This window comes from Oncorhynchus tshawytscha, linkage group LG01 (assembly GCF_018296145.1).
Source record: "Oncorhynchus tshawytscha isolate Ot180627B linkage group LG01, Otsh_v2.0, whole genome shotgun sequence".
NCBI lineage: Eukaryota > Metazoa > Chordata > Actinopteri > Salmoniformes > Salmonidae > Oncorhynchus > Oncorhynchus tshawytscha.
In genome coordinates this window covers 38,711,734-38,728,496 of record NC_056429.1, presented here as the reverse complement: position 1 = coordinate 38,728,496, position 16,763 = coordinate 38,711,734, and the positions used below count along the sequence as shown (strand labels likewise).

General features: G+C 41.1%; 2 protein-coding genes across 4 annotated transcripts in view; one reads left to right on the top strand and one right to left on the bottom strand.

Annotated features, from left to right (window-relative positions):
* Nucleotides 1-269: 269 nt before the first annotated feature.
* On the bottom strand, nucleotides 270-3,228 carry LOC112250479 (CCN family member 1). The gene is made up of 5 exons (XM_024420668.2): nucleotides 2,966-3,228; nucleotides 2,515-2,734; nucleotides 1,773-2,117; nucleotides 1,439-1,641; nucleotides 270-1,301 (listed from the first exon to the last, which is right to left on the bottom strand). The coding sequence occupies exons 1-5, from the start codon at nucleotides 3,011-3,013 to the stop codon at nucleotides 999-1,001; spliced, it is 1,119 nt and encodes a 372-aa protein (XP_024276436.1). The 5' UTR covers nucleotides 3,014-3,228; the 3' UTR covers nucleotides 270-998.
* A 928-nt stretch (nucleotides 3,229-4,156) lies between these two features.
* LOC112250485 (N(G),N(G)-dimethylarginine dimethylaminohydrolase 1) overlaps nucleotides 4,157-16,763 on the top strand; it is a 127,839-nt gene continuing 115,232 nt past the window's right edge. The window contains exon 1 of one of the 3 annotated variants that reach the window (XM_024420695.2): nucleotides 4,157-4,647. In XM_024420695.2, coding sequence (XP_024276463.1) covers nucleotides 4,570-4,647 — 78 coding nt within the window. In that variant the 5' untranslated portion in view covers nucleotides 4,157-4,569. Of the gene's footprint in view, nucleotides 4,648-8,515; nucleotides 9,119-16,763 lie in introns of those variants that run through there. The other 2 variants (XM_024420688.2, XM_024420681.2) reach the window with 2 other exon arrangements.

The window sequence follows — 16,763 nt, the reverse complement described above, 5'->3', positions numbered from 1 at the left end:
CAAAACTCTGTTACATAAGAACAGATCAGCCCAGAACGATCACTCTGTTGGAGTCATTATAGTCAGAATGTCCATGGTATCACTAATGGAGTTCCACCACTATATATTGTGACTTTGTTTGACCTCCCTCTCTCTGTATAATATGATCCTACATGTATGTACTTTATGTACTGTTGTTTACTCATCCTAATGAAGATGTTCAGCTCAGTAACCTGATAGTTGTTGGTCACCCATCTTCGGTTTGATCGAAAAAGGAAACAAAGATGGTGTTTACATTTCATAAATAAATATGTTTTATTTTTTAACATATAAAATTAAATCATTTTTACAAATTATTCCAGTAAGACACATAATATCCAAATAAAGTAGCTACATTTTTTTGATAAATAATATTAATAACAATAATAAAAACATGAATTCATTTATTTCACGTTTCACTTTGTCTTTCTTGATAACGTTGGGAAGTTCGATAGCTGCCACAAAACATGAACATATATGCCCATGTCAGGAAGGAATGGAACCACAGTAACATGGTGTCTTGGTTCCTTCGGTTACGGGATCGTGGTATACTAAATTAAGTTACATATGTGCATATCCATACAACATCTATATACACACAAGTCAAACGTTTTTTGGGGTCATGTCTGGTTGGTATGTATCGGTCGAAAATATAGACAGCGAATTGATTTAAACATACTAACGTTGTCATTTACACATGTTAATTTACATTTTGCTCCATAACGAAGCTACTATGATGCTCCAGTAGTATGAAGCGAATCTTGATTGAGAATGCTGATTCAGTCACAGCAGACAGTGCACTTCATAAGGTCCTCATGATGTAAGCCCATAATTCCTTGGGAATCTAGTTACAACAGGAAGTTGATAGTTCATTGGCCGGTTAAGTTGGACCCCTGCGTTTAGATGGACTGCCATTGGTCTGTCAATGTTGTTGTTTTGGGATCTCTCAGTGGTCGGTTCTCAGCCCAATCAGATTTGATTTAGTCTCTGAACTTGTGGATGTCGTTGAAGAGTCTGTAGAAGGGGTAGGAGGCTTCGTTGGAATGAGAACAGTTGAAGGTGCACTTGCAGGACTCGATAATCATGACATTCTTGTTGAAGGTCTCTCCATCCTCGCAGCGGAACTTGATCCGGATGGTGCGGGTCTGCTGGGGGCTGCAGCAGCGGCCGTCCACACAGGATCCACAGTACTTGGATCGGTACTTCTTCAGGCTGGAGCAGCCGGCATAGGTGAACTTCTGAGCTTGGGTAGACTTCTTGGTTCTGCTGCACTTCTTTCCCTTCTGTTAGGGGGAACAAGGGGAAAGAAACAGTCAGTCAAGAGGTTCCATAAACAGGCTGAGCAGTGTTATTTAAAAGAAAGAAAAAATGATAGTATGCCATGTTTCAGTATAGTATAGTCTTAGTGGCTTGCGCTTACCTTAAGACTGGAGTAAGGAGACTGGGTGCATGGTCGCACTTCACAGATGCGAGTCTCTTTGACCAGCTTGCACTCATTGTTGTTGTTGGTGACTCTGGTGGAGATGCCTGTGCCACAGGTCTTGGAGCACTGGGACCAAGGAGTGGTCTGGACAACACACTTCTGGCTCTCAAACATGTGGCTCTCAGGCTGGACTCTGAAAGCTGTAAGGAGAAAGATCAAACAAACATTACAAACTGTTCCGGTATGGGCTTGAACATTTGAGTCAATGGAAAATGTTATTGTTGAAAGCTGAAATAAAAAAAATGGCTGCTGCTAGAAAGAAGCTGCTTACCAGGTAGAGACTTGAGTCCTCCCTTGACGATGGCGATGAGCTCATTCCTGTTGGTGAGGTCGCTCTCTGACTCGTCAGTCACGCTGTCTTTGCCAAACAGCTTGCCAATGATGTCAGTGTCTTTGCCGTCATCACAGACCCACTCCTCACAGCACTGGCCTGCCACCTTGACCAGCCTTGGGTTGGCACAGCCCAAGTTGGGCAGGGAGAGCTCCTGAGGGCACAGGGGGACGCAGCCCACAGCCCCATCGATGCATGTGCACTGGTGCTTGCAGTTAGGCTGGAAGCTCTCTCCGTTCTGGTAAATCCTGCTGTTGTACTCACAGGGTCTACCCTCTGACTTAGCTGAGGAGAAGAGAGTGGAAATGGCTGTTATTCCTCTGTTCAAAAGGCTAGCGTCTGCTATAGACATCACAAATCACAAGCTGGCTGATGCTGGCTGAGGGAGGCTTGGTTTAACTGTAAAAATTCCTCAGAAGGTTCTAGGCTAGGGCTGCCTATAAGGAGAGGAGCAACTGAGGGGGGGATCACTTTCTACTAGAGCAGGATGTTTGTACTTCTGAGTTTAGACTGAGGCACTGAGTTACATTCCTTAGAGTTGAAATCACATGGTCCTCTTTTTCTCTCACTGGTTCATCTTAACTCTACCCTATTACTTTAACAAGGTTACAAACTTTAAAACTAACATTATTCAGACCTAAGATCAGTTTACTGCATAGTAGGATTTGAATGAGACACCTACCACGGCAGATGCCACGCATAGCTCCGAAGCTGGCCCCAAAGTTGCACTCCAGCCCTTTGGTGTGGTCGCAAGGCTCGGTCAGACTGCAGTCCTCATTGAGTTGTCTCGCGCAGACCTTACAGCACCCGCAGCCATCCGCTACGAGGCTCACACCAGGTGCGCACCTGGTCATCTCCATCGGGCACTCGCATACCGAGGGGCAGGAGGAGGAGGAAATAACCTGCGTGGATAACCGAGCACGTTAATGATAGATACTTTGTAACCAACATCTTAAAAGAGTGACATCGTTAGGTTATATTTACATAGCTTCTTTAGTTCGTTATTCAAACAGTGCGGAAATGATTTAGTAAGAGGCAATAAGTTTACAAACCAGTGTTCTACAATGTTGTATTTCCCAGACAATAAAGACAAGAAACTTTCAACTGAAATATTGTATAGAAAAATAACTTACCACGTTGAAGGTTCCAATAAACATCACGACGATTGAGCAAATGAACATATTTGCCTTGTTCTCTTGTTCTATTCAAGAATAAGATTTGTCTTCTTTTGCTATTCCTTTTCGATATATTGCTTTAAGTCTTTGCAAGTGTCTTTTTATCCTAAGTGTAGCAGTCAGTCGTCTCGTCTGTAGCGGTTTGGTTTGTTTTTTAGTATCTTTGGTTAGAGGCTTAGGAGTTGCTCTAGCTCTGGTTGCAAGTTGCAGTCTGCTGAAGCTAAGTACCTCCTGTCCTTTATACTGTAGTGAAAGCTGACGTCGTTGTTGGCTGACTGCTGAACTGTTCCAAAACTATGCCAGGAATGTTTCTTGGCGCGTTTTCCATCCAAGCTAAGCACCACCCTGTCTAACTTTTTTTTCTTAAATTACATTTTCCCTAGAACTGAACACATTTTCCCCTCGCTGTTTCCCTTCGATACTATCCTCCTTTCTTCCTTTTTTATTTTATTTATTGGTTTTCTCACAGCTTTTAGGTTATAGGCCGTAGGGTTAGGGTACATGTAACTTTTTTTTATAGCAGTTTGGTCTGTTTGTTTCCATTCATTTGACTGCTGTTGTCATTATGGGTAACAGGCTTATATACAAATATTATAATTATTTAACGAATATTATAAAAATGATGATCATGTAACATTGTCGTTATGATTTATTTTTCATCCTTTTGATGTAGGTGTTTTATTACGTGCTATAGATTTGTTAAATGTGTTATTATTTTACAAACTCTTTTGCTGTAATTTGTGCAACAGTTGCCAAAAACAGTTGCTATAAAAATATATTGTCATGCTGTCAGTGCTTCTCCTCATACGTTTATGATGAGAATCATTCTGCAAGGGAAGGTCTTATTATAGCCCATATATCAATAGGCTGCAATATTAAATGAAGGCTACTGTAACTGTACACAGTTTAGGAGAGAGAAGTCCCGGTATTCGGAGTTTCTTTGCGCGTCTGAGAGTGGGAGAAATAAAGTTTATGGTTTCTATTTTTGGCCCGCTCTCCCCTTTATTCCGTAGAACTAAACTATTCCAGATGCGAACCAGACTTCAGACGTAACAATATTGCCATATTTGGTATGGCAGAAGCCTACATTATTAACATATTTCTCCCCTTCTCTAGCCAACCACAAAGCATTCCTGACAGTTTAAAGAGTTTTTAAAGTTCTTCATACAGGATATTCTTTAGCATTCCTACTTGGGTTAATTTACTTTTCACGCAATCTGCCCACCACGTTTGAAAACATAATCTACTACAGTGATCCAATTTTCTACATACGATGTTAGTTTGGGGAGAAAATACCCAACTAGTTTCTAGTCCTACTATTCTTCGGGTCTCAAATAAGTTACATTTTATAGAATTTAGAAATTCAACGATTAGAAGTCATTTCAAACCGGATTTGACCAAGAAAGCAAAGATTATAGAATGCTTGAAAAACATGCTTTTTTCCTGCCAAAATAATGTTAATAGACTGTTAACCGAAGGACGATATGACAATCCCCTATTTATAATAACCATAAACACAAGAACGGAAATATTCTTCGAGTAACTTTATACCTTAGACTTAAATGACGAGATACTTTGAGAGCGCTGAACAAATAACTAACGGAGAATGGTTGTCAAGACCACTGAGAAATCTCCCTCCGGTGAGTTTTTCTTACTTTACCTTTACTAATCCGTTTGTTTCAAAATGTATTGTATACGCCATTGCTTTATCACTTTGTTCATACTGTGCAAATATATTGAAGTATCTTAACTGATCCGTCATCCATTGTAACCTTTCCATTTGATGTTGGAATTTGACAATCATTATTTCTGTACCGATTGATATTTAATTATCTGTATCTTGATGCGCGCTTGCTTTATTTTTTATTTTCATTTGTCCACATTTTCATAATTCCAGTTTAAGACACTAGATGGTGTAATGCTTTGGTTAACTTGCTTGACATTCCCACTGGGCATAGATGTCAATTCAACGTCTATTCCACGTTGGTTCAACGTCATTTCATTGAAATTAAGTGCAAACAACATTTATTCAACCAGTGTGTGCCCATTGGGTTGTTAACATCTCCCTCACTGTTGTGACTGTTTTCCTCATTGTTTGAGTCGTTTTTGATGTAGCCGAGGGCTATATAATTTGTCATTCATCTGAAAGCTTGTGATTCTTCATCGATTAAACCAGACAAACAACTTTAAAGCTCATGAAATGACACTGGCATTATGTCACAGCTTGACAGTTGGCATCAACAAATGTGTGTTTGTTTTGAGTGTCAGATTCCCAATGGGGCACTGCCATGTGCCCATATGGATTTAGTTTATTTTGGTTGTTGGTGTGTGTGTGTGTGTGTGTGTGTGTGTGTGTGTGTATTGTATCTAGCCCCAAGTAATACTTATGTCATCCAAGTGATGGTGATGATGATGCTTGTTTCCCAAACATAAATGGACCCTTAATGTCAAATGTTTCCCATGCCATCCTGCCATTCCAATATCCATTATGACCCCACTGTAAGTCTCTGTGTGGTGAGTTTGACCCCATGAGCTCAATAAGATGCTTTTCTGATTATGATTGTTCTGCTCTGCCAGCATATTGTTCTGATTCTTTCCTCTTTCGCTTACAAGGACACAGTGTATGTTATCGGAAACAGTGCTGTACACCATGGAACCATTGAATAACATCCCATAATGATATTAATCTTGTAATTATCCATTCAGGAAACATCGCCAGGGCGACCAGGGCTAGAAATGTGTATCCATGTAGTAATGGCAATGATGATATTTTCCATCCCCCTCTTCCCCGTCCCCCTTATGAATCACTGGATCCCAGTCTATTGTCCTAGAGAGACTAGTGTAAAACGGAACAAGACCAAATAGGATTGGCTGTTTATTGTAAGCCTGTTCAAACAAAGGATAACATGCAGTGGCTGTTGAAGCTTCCTCTCTATGTCAGCTCATAGAACTCTGGGACGGAAGCTCAGTGAGTTATGGCGTGTTCTTATGTACACACACTGTGCTTAGTCACAAGAGAGCCCTCTTCCATAATACTTGGGTCTTTCTATTCCTGGACCTGGTATGTCCTTTGTTTTACCTACAGCCCTAACAGATGTGTGTTATGAAGTCAGCGTGTTGTTGTTGTGTGTCCTAGCCTGCCAAAGGAATGACAGTCAGTGCATCTGAAGTAGGTGGATGGTGGAAGAACTCACTACGGTAGTCCAATCCATAATAGAGTGGGGAATGTCAGCCATTTTAGTATTCTCCTGCACACTTTTTTTTTTTTTTTTTTACAGGCGGGGCATAACGTTACTCCAAAACAAGTCAGGCCATCTTGCACAAAAGCTGTCCATTTTAGACAGGGGGCAAGAGTTATAGGTGGGCGACTGCCCCTGTGCCCCATTTATACAAGGTAGGCTAAACACAGCGCTACTGTACTACTGTTGTGTCAGAGCAATGGGTAATTTACATTAGATTCAGTTGAAAGACTTGCCGCCTTTGCCAGAACCTTAGTGTTATTTGCCACTCAAAACAATATATTATCCCTGTGTTAGCAGGACTTTTTTATTGATCTAGAGAGAGTAAAGGCTGGTATTGTTATTGAGGTTTAAATCAACCGCAGACCTGGTGTATGGGTCGTCTCTGTTTTCACACATTTTTATGGTAGATTTCAGAGGCTGCGTCCCAAGTGGTACCTGATTCCCTTTATACCGGACTACTGTTGACCTGGGCCCATAGGGAAAAGGTGCCATTCAGGATAAACACAGATTCTCTGAATGTACCAGGTGTGAGAATGAGAGGTTTCCTTCAGTCTAACCCAAGCACTTAAGCATGGGAGCGAGAGATATTTTTCTAGGGCAGAATGTACCAGGTGTGCCAATGAGAGGTTTCCTTCAGTCTAACCCAAGCACTTAAGCATGGGAGCGAGAGATACTTTTCTAGGGCAGAATGTACCAGGTGTGCCAATGAGAGGTTTCCTTCAGTCTAACCCAAGCACTTAAGCATGGGAGCGAGAGATACTTTTCTAGGGCAGAATGTACCAGGTGTGCCAATGAGAGGTTTCCTTCAGTCTAACCCAAGCACTTAAGCATGGGAGCGAGAGATATTTTTCTAGGGCAGAATGTACCAGGTGTGCCAATGAGAGGTTTCCTTCAGTCTAACCCAAGCACTTAAGCATGGGAGCGAGAGATATTTTTCTAGGGCAGAATGTACCAGGTGTGCCAATGAGAGGTTTCCTTCAGTCTAACCCAAGCACTTAAGCATGGGAGCGAGAGATATTTTTCTAGGGCAGAATGTACCAGACAGAGTCAGACATACACAATGTGTAATGGAGAAAAAAAATTGGAGGACTGAGGTTTTTTTGACAGAGCAGGTAGTCCATCCAGGAGTGGAAAATGGAATGCGGGACTCCTGGAATGTTTGGACCAGTCAGGATAATTGAGTGTATCTGGAACAAGAAAATACAAACTTTGGTCCAGGGGTGTGGAAGAATGTGCTTTAGGAAGTCTGAAGAAACATTCCATTCAAAGCTGAGCCCAGAGGCTTCCTTAGATGGCACCACAGAGAATAGGAATAGGAATATCTTCCCTGCTTAGTCTGCACACTGACCACAGCGCAGGATAAATACAATACACTCCTTCATTCAATGGCCATAAGAAGCTGAAGAACTCTTGACTCTCCTTTCCCATGACGCGGAAGACACATTTGAGTTGAACACATTCAGTTGTACAACTGACTAGGTATCCCCCTTTCCCTTTCCTTTCCCTTTCCATGGGTCTCTTATGACTATTACATTAAGAAGACCAATATTAGAGAAATGAAATGTGTGCTTCATATTTCAGTGGTGATGTGAAATCTGTTATTCCCATATACTTCGACAATAACATGCTGGTGTATGCTGACATTAGAAATGATTCTAAAATATGTGTTTTGTTCACTGTGAATATCTGGTATTCTCATTATTGCCATACACTTTGATTTGCTGGGGGGACACTGTAGTCTGAACACAATTGGGCAGGTGTATCGGAGAGTGAATGGCTCAGAATAGCCACTGCACCTCCTTGTCCTTGGACTGTGTCAAAGAAGCGCCCTTTGTTCTGAGCTGGGGTCAGGGGAGAATGGGTTATTGTCAACCAGGGGTATGAAATTATGTCAATAGTAGAGCACCGAGCAGAATATTTCCATTTTTATTTTGCATTGGCATTGGAATCTGCTAAACTGGCAGGTATTGCAGTAACAAGCCAGAGATGACAGCGACCAATGTTCTCGAATTTTCAAAATACACTATGTTTAAGAATGTACACATTCTAAAATAATTTGTATTTGAATGAAAAGACTGAAAAACCCAGGTGGTTGTAAATATTAATAACGGTTTGATTACTGATTGTAACACTAGCCTTGATTTACATGATTTTATGTCTAGACACTGTGGTGATTTTGTAACCCATTTGTTCCTCGATGGTAAAACGTTGTTACAAAGTAATAGAAAGTTGTTACAAAGTAACAGCCAGCGCGTCTGTGCTTGCGCTGTTTAAGAGCCACACTGTCACTTGTCCGGCTTTGCTGTGCGCTTCACTGGAAATTGCTACATTGGTACAAGTCGATGATTTGTTAGTGCACGTCATCAGACCGCTTGCTTGCTTGTTGCCTATTTGACCGAAGTGGAGCTGTCAGTTCAGTACATAAAAAAAGAAAGAAAAACAAAGAAAATCAAACAAACAAAGGTTAACCAACAGAAAGAGAACCGGCAGCATTCGCTCTCTCATACGTTTAGCATAGGCTACGGTTCGAGCCTGTTTGTTTGAGCAATTTGAGGGTAACAACAGCTAACGGAACATGGCTGGTGTGATGACAGGTTTTGGTAACTTCACTCACGCCGTTGTACGAGCTATCCCCTCATCCCTTGCTAAAGAGGCACTGAGGATGAACGTTTTGGACGTGGACCTGGTGAAAGCTCAGCGGGAGCATGAGGTATATGTTGGGGTTCTGAAGCACAAACTCGGGCTGCAGGTGATAGAACTCCCCGCCGATGAGTCACTCCCGGACTGTGTGTTCGTGGAGGATGTCGCTGTGGTTTGCGGTGACACCGCTCTGATCACCAGACCCGGGGCAGAGAGCAGAAGGAAAGAGGTAAATAAAGTGTGTGCGTATGTATATATATATATTATATATATATATTATAGAAAAATCATGTCTCAGTTGACCATTTCTTTATTTGGAGTATGGATATATACTGCTGTTGTCATCTTTGGTATTAATGTATCGTATATGTATAACTGTCAACGCCATATCGAGATTATAGCTACATTGTAACAGTAATAGGCTACAAAGGAAGGGATATGTGATTAGCCATCATCAGAACGCCAACGCCCTTGGAAAGATGATCAGATAATATGGTCACAGTCACATGAGGGCTAAGACACCACTGTCCAACTCAAATGTTATTGGTCACATAAGTACACATTTTTAGCAGATGTTATTGCGCATGTAGCGAAATGTTTGTGTTCCTAGCTCCAACAGTGCAGTAGTATCTAACAATTCACAACAATACACACATATGTAAAAGTTAAAGAAAGGAATTAAGAAATATATACACTACCAGTCAAAAGTTTGGACACACCTACTCATTCAAGGGTTTTCCTTTATTTTTTACTATTTTCTACATTGTAGAATAATAGTGAAGACATCAACACTATGAAATAACACATATGGAACCATGTAGTAGCCAAAAAAGTGTTATATATTGTATATTTGAGTTTCTTCAAAGTAGCCATCCTTTGCCTTGATGATAGCTTTGCACACTCTCGGCATTCACTCAACCAGCTTCATGAGGAATGCTTTCCAATTGTCTTGAAGGAGTTCCCACAGATGCTGAGCACTTGTTGGCTGTTTTTCCGTCACTCTGTGGTCATACTCATTCCAAACCATCTCAACTGGGTTGAGGTCGGGTGATTGTGGAGGCCATGTCATCTGATGCAGCACTCCATCACTCTCCTTCTTGGTCAAATAGCCCTTACACAGCCTGGAGGTGTGTTTTGGGTCATTGTCCTGTAAAAAACAAAAAGGTGATAGTCCCACTAAGACCAAACCAGATGGGATAGTGTATCACTGCAGCATGCTGTGCCTTGAATTCACCAGCAAAGCAGCCCCACACCATCACACCTCCTCCTCCATGCTTCACGGTTGGAACCACACATGCAGAGATAATCCGTTCACCTATTCTGCGTCTCACAAAGACACGGTGGTTGGAACCAAAAATCTCAAATTTGGACTCATCAGACCAAAGGACATATTTCTACTGGTGTAATGTCCATTACTCGTGTTTCTTGGCCCAAGCAAGTCTCTTCTTATTATTGGTGTCCTTTAGTAGTGGTTTCTTTTCAGTAATTTGACCATGAAGGCCTGATTCACGCAGTCTCTGAACAGTTGATGTTGAGATGTGTCTGTTACTTGAACTCTGTGAAGCACTTATTTGGGCTGCAATCTGAGGCTGGTAACTCTAATTAACTTATCCTCTGCAGCAGAGGTAACTCTGGGTCTTCCTTTCCTGTGGCGGTCCTTATGAGAGCCAGTTTTATCATAGTGCTCGATGGTTTTTGCGACTGCACTTGAAGAAACCTTCAAAGTTCTTGACATTTTTGAGATTGACTGACCTTCATGTCTTATATTAATGATGGACTGTCGTTTCCCTTTGATTATTTGAGCTGTTCTTGCCATAATATGGACTTGGTCTTTTACCAAATAAGGCTATCTTCTGTATACCACCCCTACCTTGTCACAACACAACTGATTGGCTCAAACACATTAAGAAGGAAAGGAATTCCACAAATTAACTTTTAACAAGGCACACCTGTTAATTGAAATGCATTCCAGGTGACTACCTCGTGAAGCTGGTTGAGAGAATGCCAAGAGTGTGCAAAGCTGTCATAAAGGCAGAAGGTGGCTGCTTTGTGGAATCTCAAATATAAAATATATTTTGATTTGTTTAACACTTTTTTGGTTACTACATGATTCCACATGTGTTATTTCATAGTTTTGATGTCCTCACTATTATTCTACAATGTAGAATAAGTGAAAATAAAGTAGTGAAAATAAAGAAAAACCCTTGAAGGAGTACAGTAGGTGTGTCTAAACTTTTGACTGGTACTGTAAATATTAGGAATAGCGATGTCGGAGTGGCATTGACTCAGTAGAATAGAATACAGTATATACATATGAGATGGGTGAAGCAGTAAAATTTGCCTCCTCATTCCTGGCAGAACTCGACATTAGTAGCCTATGTTAGCAATAACAAGAGTAGATGATGAGCATTGTTCTTTACATTACGTATATTGTCAAATGCAATGCTTTATAAAGACATTTTCTACCATAACCTTTGATGTGGTTAATACTGACAGCTGTCTAGTCAGATGTGAGCTGTCAAAAGATATTACATTGTAAACTGTGATTCCCTGTTTGCAGAGTACTAGAGCACACACAGTGATGAGAAAGCATCTGCATCTCATCATCTGATCTGTCAAAATAGATGCTTTAATTGAAACAGACATAATTCCTAGGCAGAGGGCTCTTGCATACAGAAAGAGCAGATTACTGCAATGCATGTCAGTCCATTGAAAGCAAAACATTATTTTTGTGGTATACTGTCCATATTACACCAATAAGTTATACTAACAGCAGGCTATGGACAGGGATATTTCTGCTGCCTGTTTACTTAATAGTGTACCCTAATAAAGGGGTCTGTGTGAATATAAACAGACTAAATGTATGCACATTATTTACAGTAGAATTTGGAAGTTTGCATACACTTAGGTTGGAATCATTAAAACTCGTTTTTCAACCACTCCACAAATTTCTTGTTAACAAACTATAGTTTTGGCAAGTCGGTTAGGACATCTACTTTGTGCATGACACAAGTAATGTTTCCAACAATTGTTTACAGACAGCCTATTTCACTGTATCACAATTCCAGTGGGTCAGAGGTTGACATACACAAAGTTCACTGTGCCTTTAAACAGTTTGGAAAATTCCAGAAAATGATGTCATGGCTTTAGAAGTTTCTGATAGGCTAATTGACATCATTTGAGTCAATTGGAGGTGTACCTGTGGATGTATTTCAAGGCCTACCTTCAAACTCAGTACCTCTTTGCTTGACATCATGGGAAAATCTAAATAAATCAGCCAAGAACTCAGAAATTGTAGACCTCCACAAGTCTGGTTCATCCTTGGGAGCAATTTCCAAATGCCTGAAGGTACCATGTTCATCTGTACAAACAATAGTACACAAGGATAAACACCATGGGACCACGCAGCCATCATACCACTCAGGAAGGAGACGCATTCTGTCTCCTAAAGATGAAAGTACTTTGGTACAAAAAGTGCAAATCAATCCCAGAACAACAGCAAAGGACCTTGTGAAGATGCTGGAGGAAACGGGTACAAAAGTATCTATATCCACAGTAAAACGAGTCTTATATTGACATAACCTGAAAGGTCAAACTGACCTACTAGAATACTAGAATACTAGAATTAATTAATTAATTGTCAGGAATTGTGAAAAACTGAGTTTAAATGTATTTGGCTAAGGTGAATGTAAATTTCCGACTTCAAATGTATGTGCACCCTGGGCTGTAGACTAAATGTGCTGTTCCCTGTCCTCTGTCTGTTGACTAAGGTTTCACATTTTGGGATATATTCAGAGGTAGAAACTTTTTGTGGGAATTAACGGGAATATATGGGAATGTTTTTTGCATTGGCTATATTTACCATATCATATGGAGACATAAACATAAACCTTTTACCTTATCATAAGTAGACATAATTGCAAATGATTAAATCCTTCCAATAGAAAAATAACTATTTAGTTACGAATTGAACTTTAATTAAATGAGTTGACTCTTCACATGGAATGATTTTCACTGAACAACAAAAGAAAGGGAATATTGAATGATACCCAATGATCCATTGCATCTCCCAAAAATGTTTTCAACATCTGTAAAATGATAGTCTAGAAACTAGAGCTTTGGTTGTCTTCCTCTCAGGCTTCCATGTCTTCTCCCTGGACCTCCTCAATGTCCACCTCTTGAACATCAGACTCTGAGGCCTTATCTATACTGTCACTTTCCAACCTTGTTGAGGATGGCTCGTTGTCAGGCTCAAAAAGCCTCAAATTTTGTTGCGTGCTTTGGTGTGTGTGTGTTCCCAAACAAGGACCAGTTGTGCTCTGAGGCGGCTGATGTTGATGGGATTTGGAGGACGACTGAGGCAACGGGGGAAAGAGCCTCAGATCCACCAAGTCCCTTCCACCAGGTGGCTGATGAGTTATTTTAGCACGACTGCCATATTGCATCTCCATCCAAAGCTCTTGCTTGGAAGTGTTCTTCGCCAGACTGCCAAGAACCTTGTCCTCATCCAGGCCAAGGTGGTGAGACACGGTAATGATGACACCATAGGCCTTGATGATCTCTGCACCAGACAGGATGCTCTTGCCAGCATACTTGGGGTCCAACATTTACACTGCGGCGTGTATGGGCTTCAGGCAGAAGTCTTCATGCTTTTTGATGTATTTCAGAATTGCAGTTTCCTCTGCTTGGAGCAGCAGTGAAGTGGGCAGGGCAGTACGGATTTCTTATCTTAGATCTGCAAGCAGAGTCTGAACATTAGATAGGATGGCATTGTCTTCCTCAATCTGGGCAATGGCTACTGCTATAGCTTTCAGGAGTTTCAGGCTGCTTACCACGCTCTCCCAAAATACATAATACAGGATCCTCTTGATGGGGCTGTCCATATAGGCAGACTGTGATATTGCCATTTCTTGGAAAGAATCCTTTCCCTCCAGGAGACTGTCAAACATAATGACAACACCACCCCAATGGGTGTTGCTGGGCAGCTTCAATGTGGTGCTCTTATTCTTCTCACTTTGCTTGGTGAGGAAGATTGTTGCTATAACTTGATGACCCTTAGCTTTCTTATAGAGTGTATCCATTGTTTTCAGTGCCATGATGTCCTTGAGGAGCAGATTAAATGCATGAGCAGCACAGCCAATTGGTGTGATGTGAGGGTAGGACTCCTCCACTTTAGACCAAGCAGGCTTCATGTTCGCAGCATTATCTGTCACCAGTGCAAATACCATCTGTGGTCCAAGGTCATTGATGACTGCCTTCAGTTCATCTGCAATGTAGAGACCGGTGTGTCTGTTGTCCCTTGTGTCTGTGCTCTTGTAGAATACTGGTTGAGGGGTGGAGATGATGTAGTTAATTATTCCTTGCCCGCGAACATTCGACCACCCATCAGAGATGATTGCAATACAGTCTGCTTCCTCTATGATTTGCTTGATCTTCACTTGAACTCTGTTGAACTCTGCATCCAGCAAATGAGTAGATAAAGCATGTCTGGTTGGAGTGGTGTATGCTGGGCAAAGTACATTCAGAAATCTCTTCCAATACACATTGCCTGTGAGCATCAGAGGTGAACCAGTTGCATACACAGCTCGAGCAAGACATTCATCAGCATTTCTGACTACATACAGTATTTGCAAATGTACACAGTTTTCCCTTCCACATTACTGGAGTGAAATGTATCCATACATCAGATGGTGCCAGTGGCATTTTCCTGTAAAGATCAGATACAAATGAGTAAAAAATAATAATAATACAATTCCACATACAGATAAATAGTTAAGCAGTTAGATTAAATAACTCCATTGTAAAATAAATGTTTTCAAATTAAACATGTATGGAAACAGGTGAATTAAAACCCCTCTGTTAGCAGGCTCAAGCAAGCTAAAACCCACAACTAGCAGAAATTGTTACCAAGTTAGAAATTATTTAAACACACTTTGCTGTAGGCTACTATTTTCTAGTTAACAAAAAATCATGTATGTCACATAAAATATATTCACCCCACCCAGTATTGTAATCAACACTTACCAGAAAGTATGTAGTCCTTGGCTCAGACAGTGTAGTAGTGGAGCTCAATAGCATCTTATTAGTGTGCAAGATCTTGAGAATCACCTATACATGTGATGGAAGAGTGTACTGCACATGTGATGGAACAATGCACTGTGCATGCAGAGGGTTGCAATTCCAATGAATTGGGAATAGTTTAACCAAAATATGCCACAAGACCTAGAATTGTCTTATGTGTATCCCACAAGAAAGGTTCACTGAACTTTTTTGGTGAATTTAAGTAAAATTTCCCAAATTCTAGGGCTTAATAACTTCCCATGGAAAATTTTCAGAAAAATCCTGGAGATTTACCGGAAAGTTACCGACCCTTTGTAACCCTTCTGGTGACAGTGTGTTTGAAGTTTGGACGAGCTCTCTGAAAGCCCCTGTCATATCGTATCAGAGTCACCCTCCGGGTGAGGGCTGCTAATGGGCCCCGGCCATACCATTGGGAGAGGATATTGATCTGTAAACCTCCTGGGGTTCATAATGGCTCTCGACATACAGGAAATGTATTGGTCAAAGGTTTAGTCAGCTGGACTGTTTTGGGTCTGACTAAAGTGTGTCCATGCAGTGTAGTGTTTTACTGTATAAAATGGAAGAGGTACGGTTTACTTAGAGTTGTGATCATGTAACATTTAGCTTTCATAAAGCCTTTATGACCATGCCATAAAGAGTTGTAATGCCCTACCAAGTCTAAAGTATTAGAGTCGGGCAGAAGACCTGCGATCGATACTCAGTTGGTCACATTGGTGGATCAGAGAACTATGCTTGCGTGAAGAGACCTGAAGACGGGTGTTAGCTCCCAGAGCTAATGCTTAGGGTTTAGTTTCGCCTTGCCACCACCAAGACACACCCATCTGTCAGAACCTTGCCAGCAGCTGTTTCACCCCACTCAATCACAACAAACAAACCTCCTGCAGGTTGAATTCAATAACTATATGCAGAGATGCCGTAGAAAGCATTGAATAGGTCAGTAGCCTACAGAGTAATATGAGAAGAATGCAATTGCTAAATGTATGTAGATATTCTAAACTAAATGGTTTGATAACTTTCAAATGTAGTAACAGGTGCATCACTGCAAAGAAGCAGTGATAAGCTAATATAACAATGCACCTTTCACCTTTCGTTGTCATTCCCTGCCGATACAGGTACTGTGCCTATCGGCATTTTGTCTGGTGGTAATGGGTAGAGGTGTGCCAAGTAGTCAGACAAAACGAGTATCGTAATGGATATGGACAATTTTCTGGATACGATTATGATCCGAGTAGTTAAGTAATTATCCGTGGGGGGGGGGGCACGCATCTTTCTCATGTCAGTCAGTCAAGTAAGGTTTTACGTGGTCTAAATCACTCAACTGGCTAGTTTACCAGTCTGTAAAAAGACGGGTGGGCTGTATGTTGATTCTGCTGCTCTGATTGGATAGAGTGAAGCTGTCCACTCGCTTCAGAATTTCACACAATCACCTTCACTTCGCTGTTTCAGTCTGGTCATTCAGACTTGCTTCTGCCTACTGTTAGCCTCCTACCATGATACATCAAAAGGAAAGGAAGTAACGGTTCTCTTGTGGTGAAGGAGAGTCGGACCAAAATGCGGCGTGATGATGATTCATATTATTTTAATGAAAGAAGAAACTATACATAAAGAAACTACAAAATAATGAAATGTGAAAACCGAAACAGCCCTATCTGGTGCAAACACAAAGACAGGAACAATCACCCACAAACACACAGTGAAACCCAGGCTACCTAAATATGGTTCCCAATCAGAGACAATGACTAACACCTGCCTCTGATTGAGAACCATATCAGGCCAGACATAGAAATAGACAA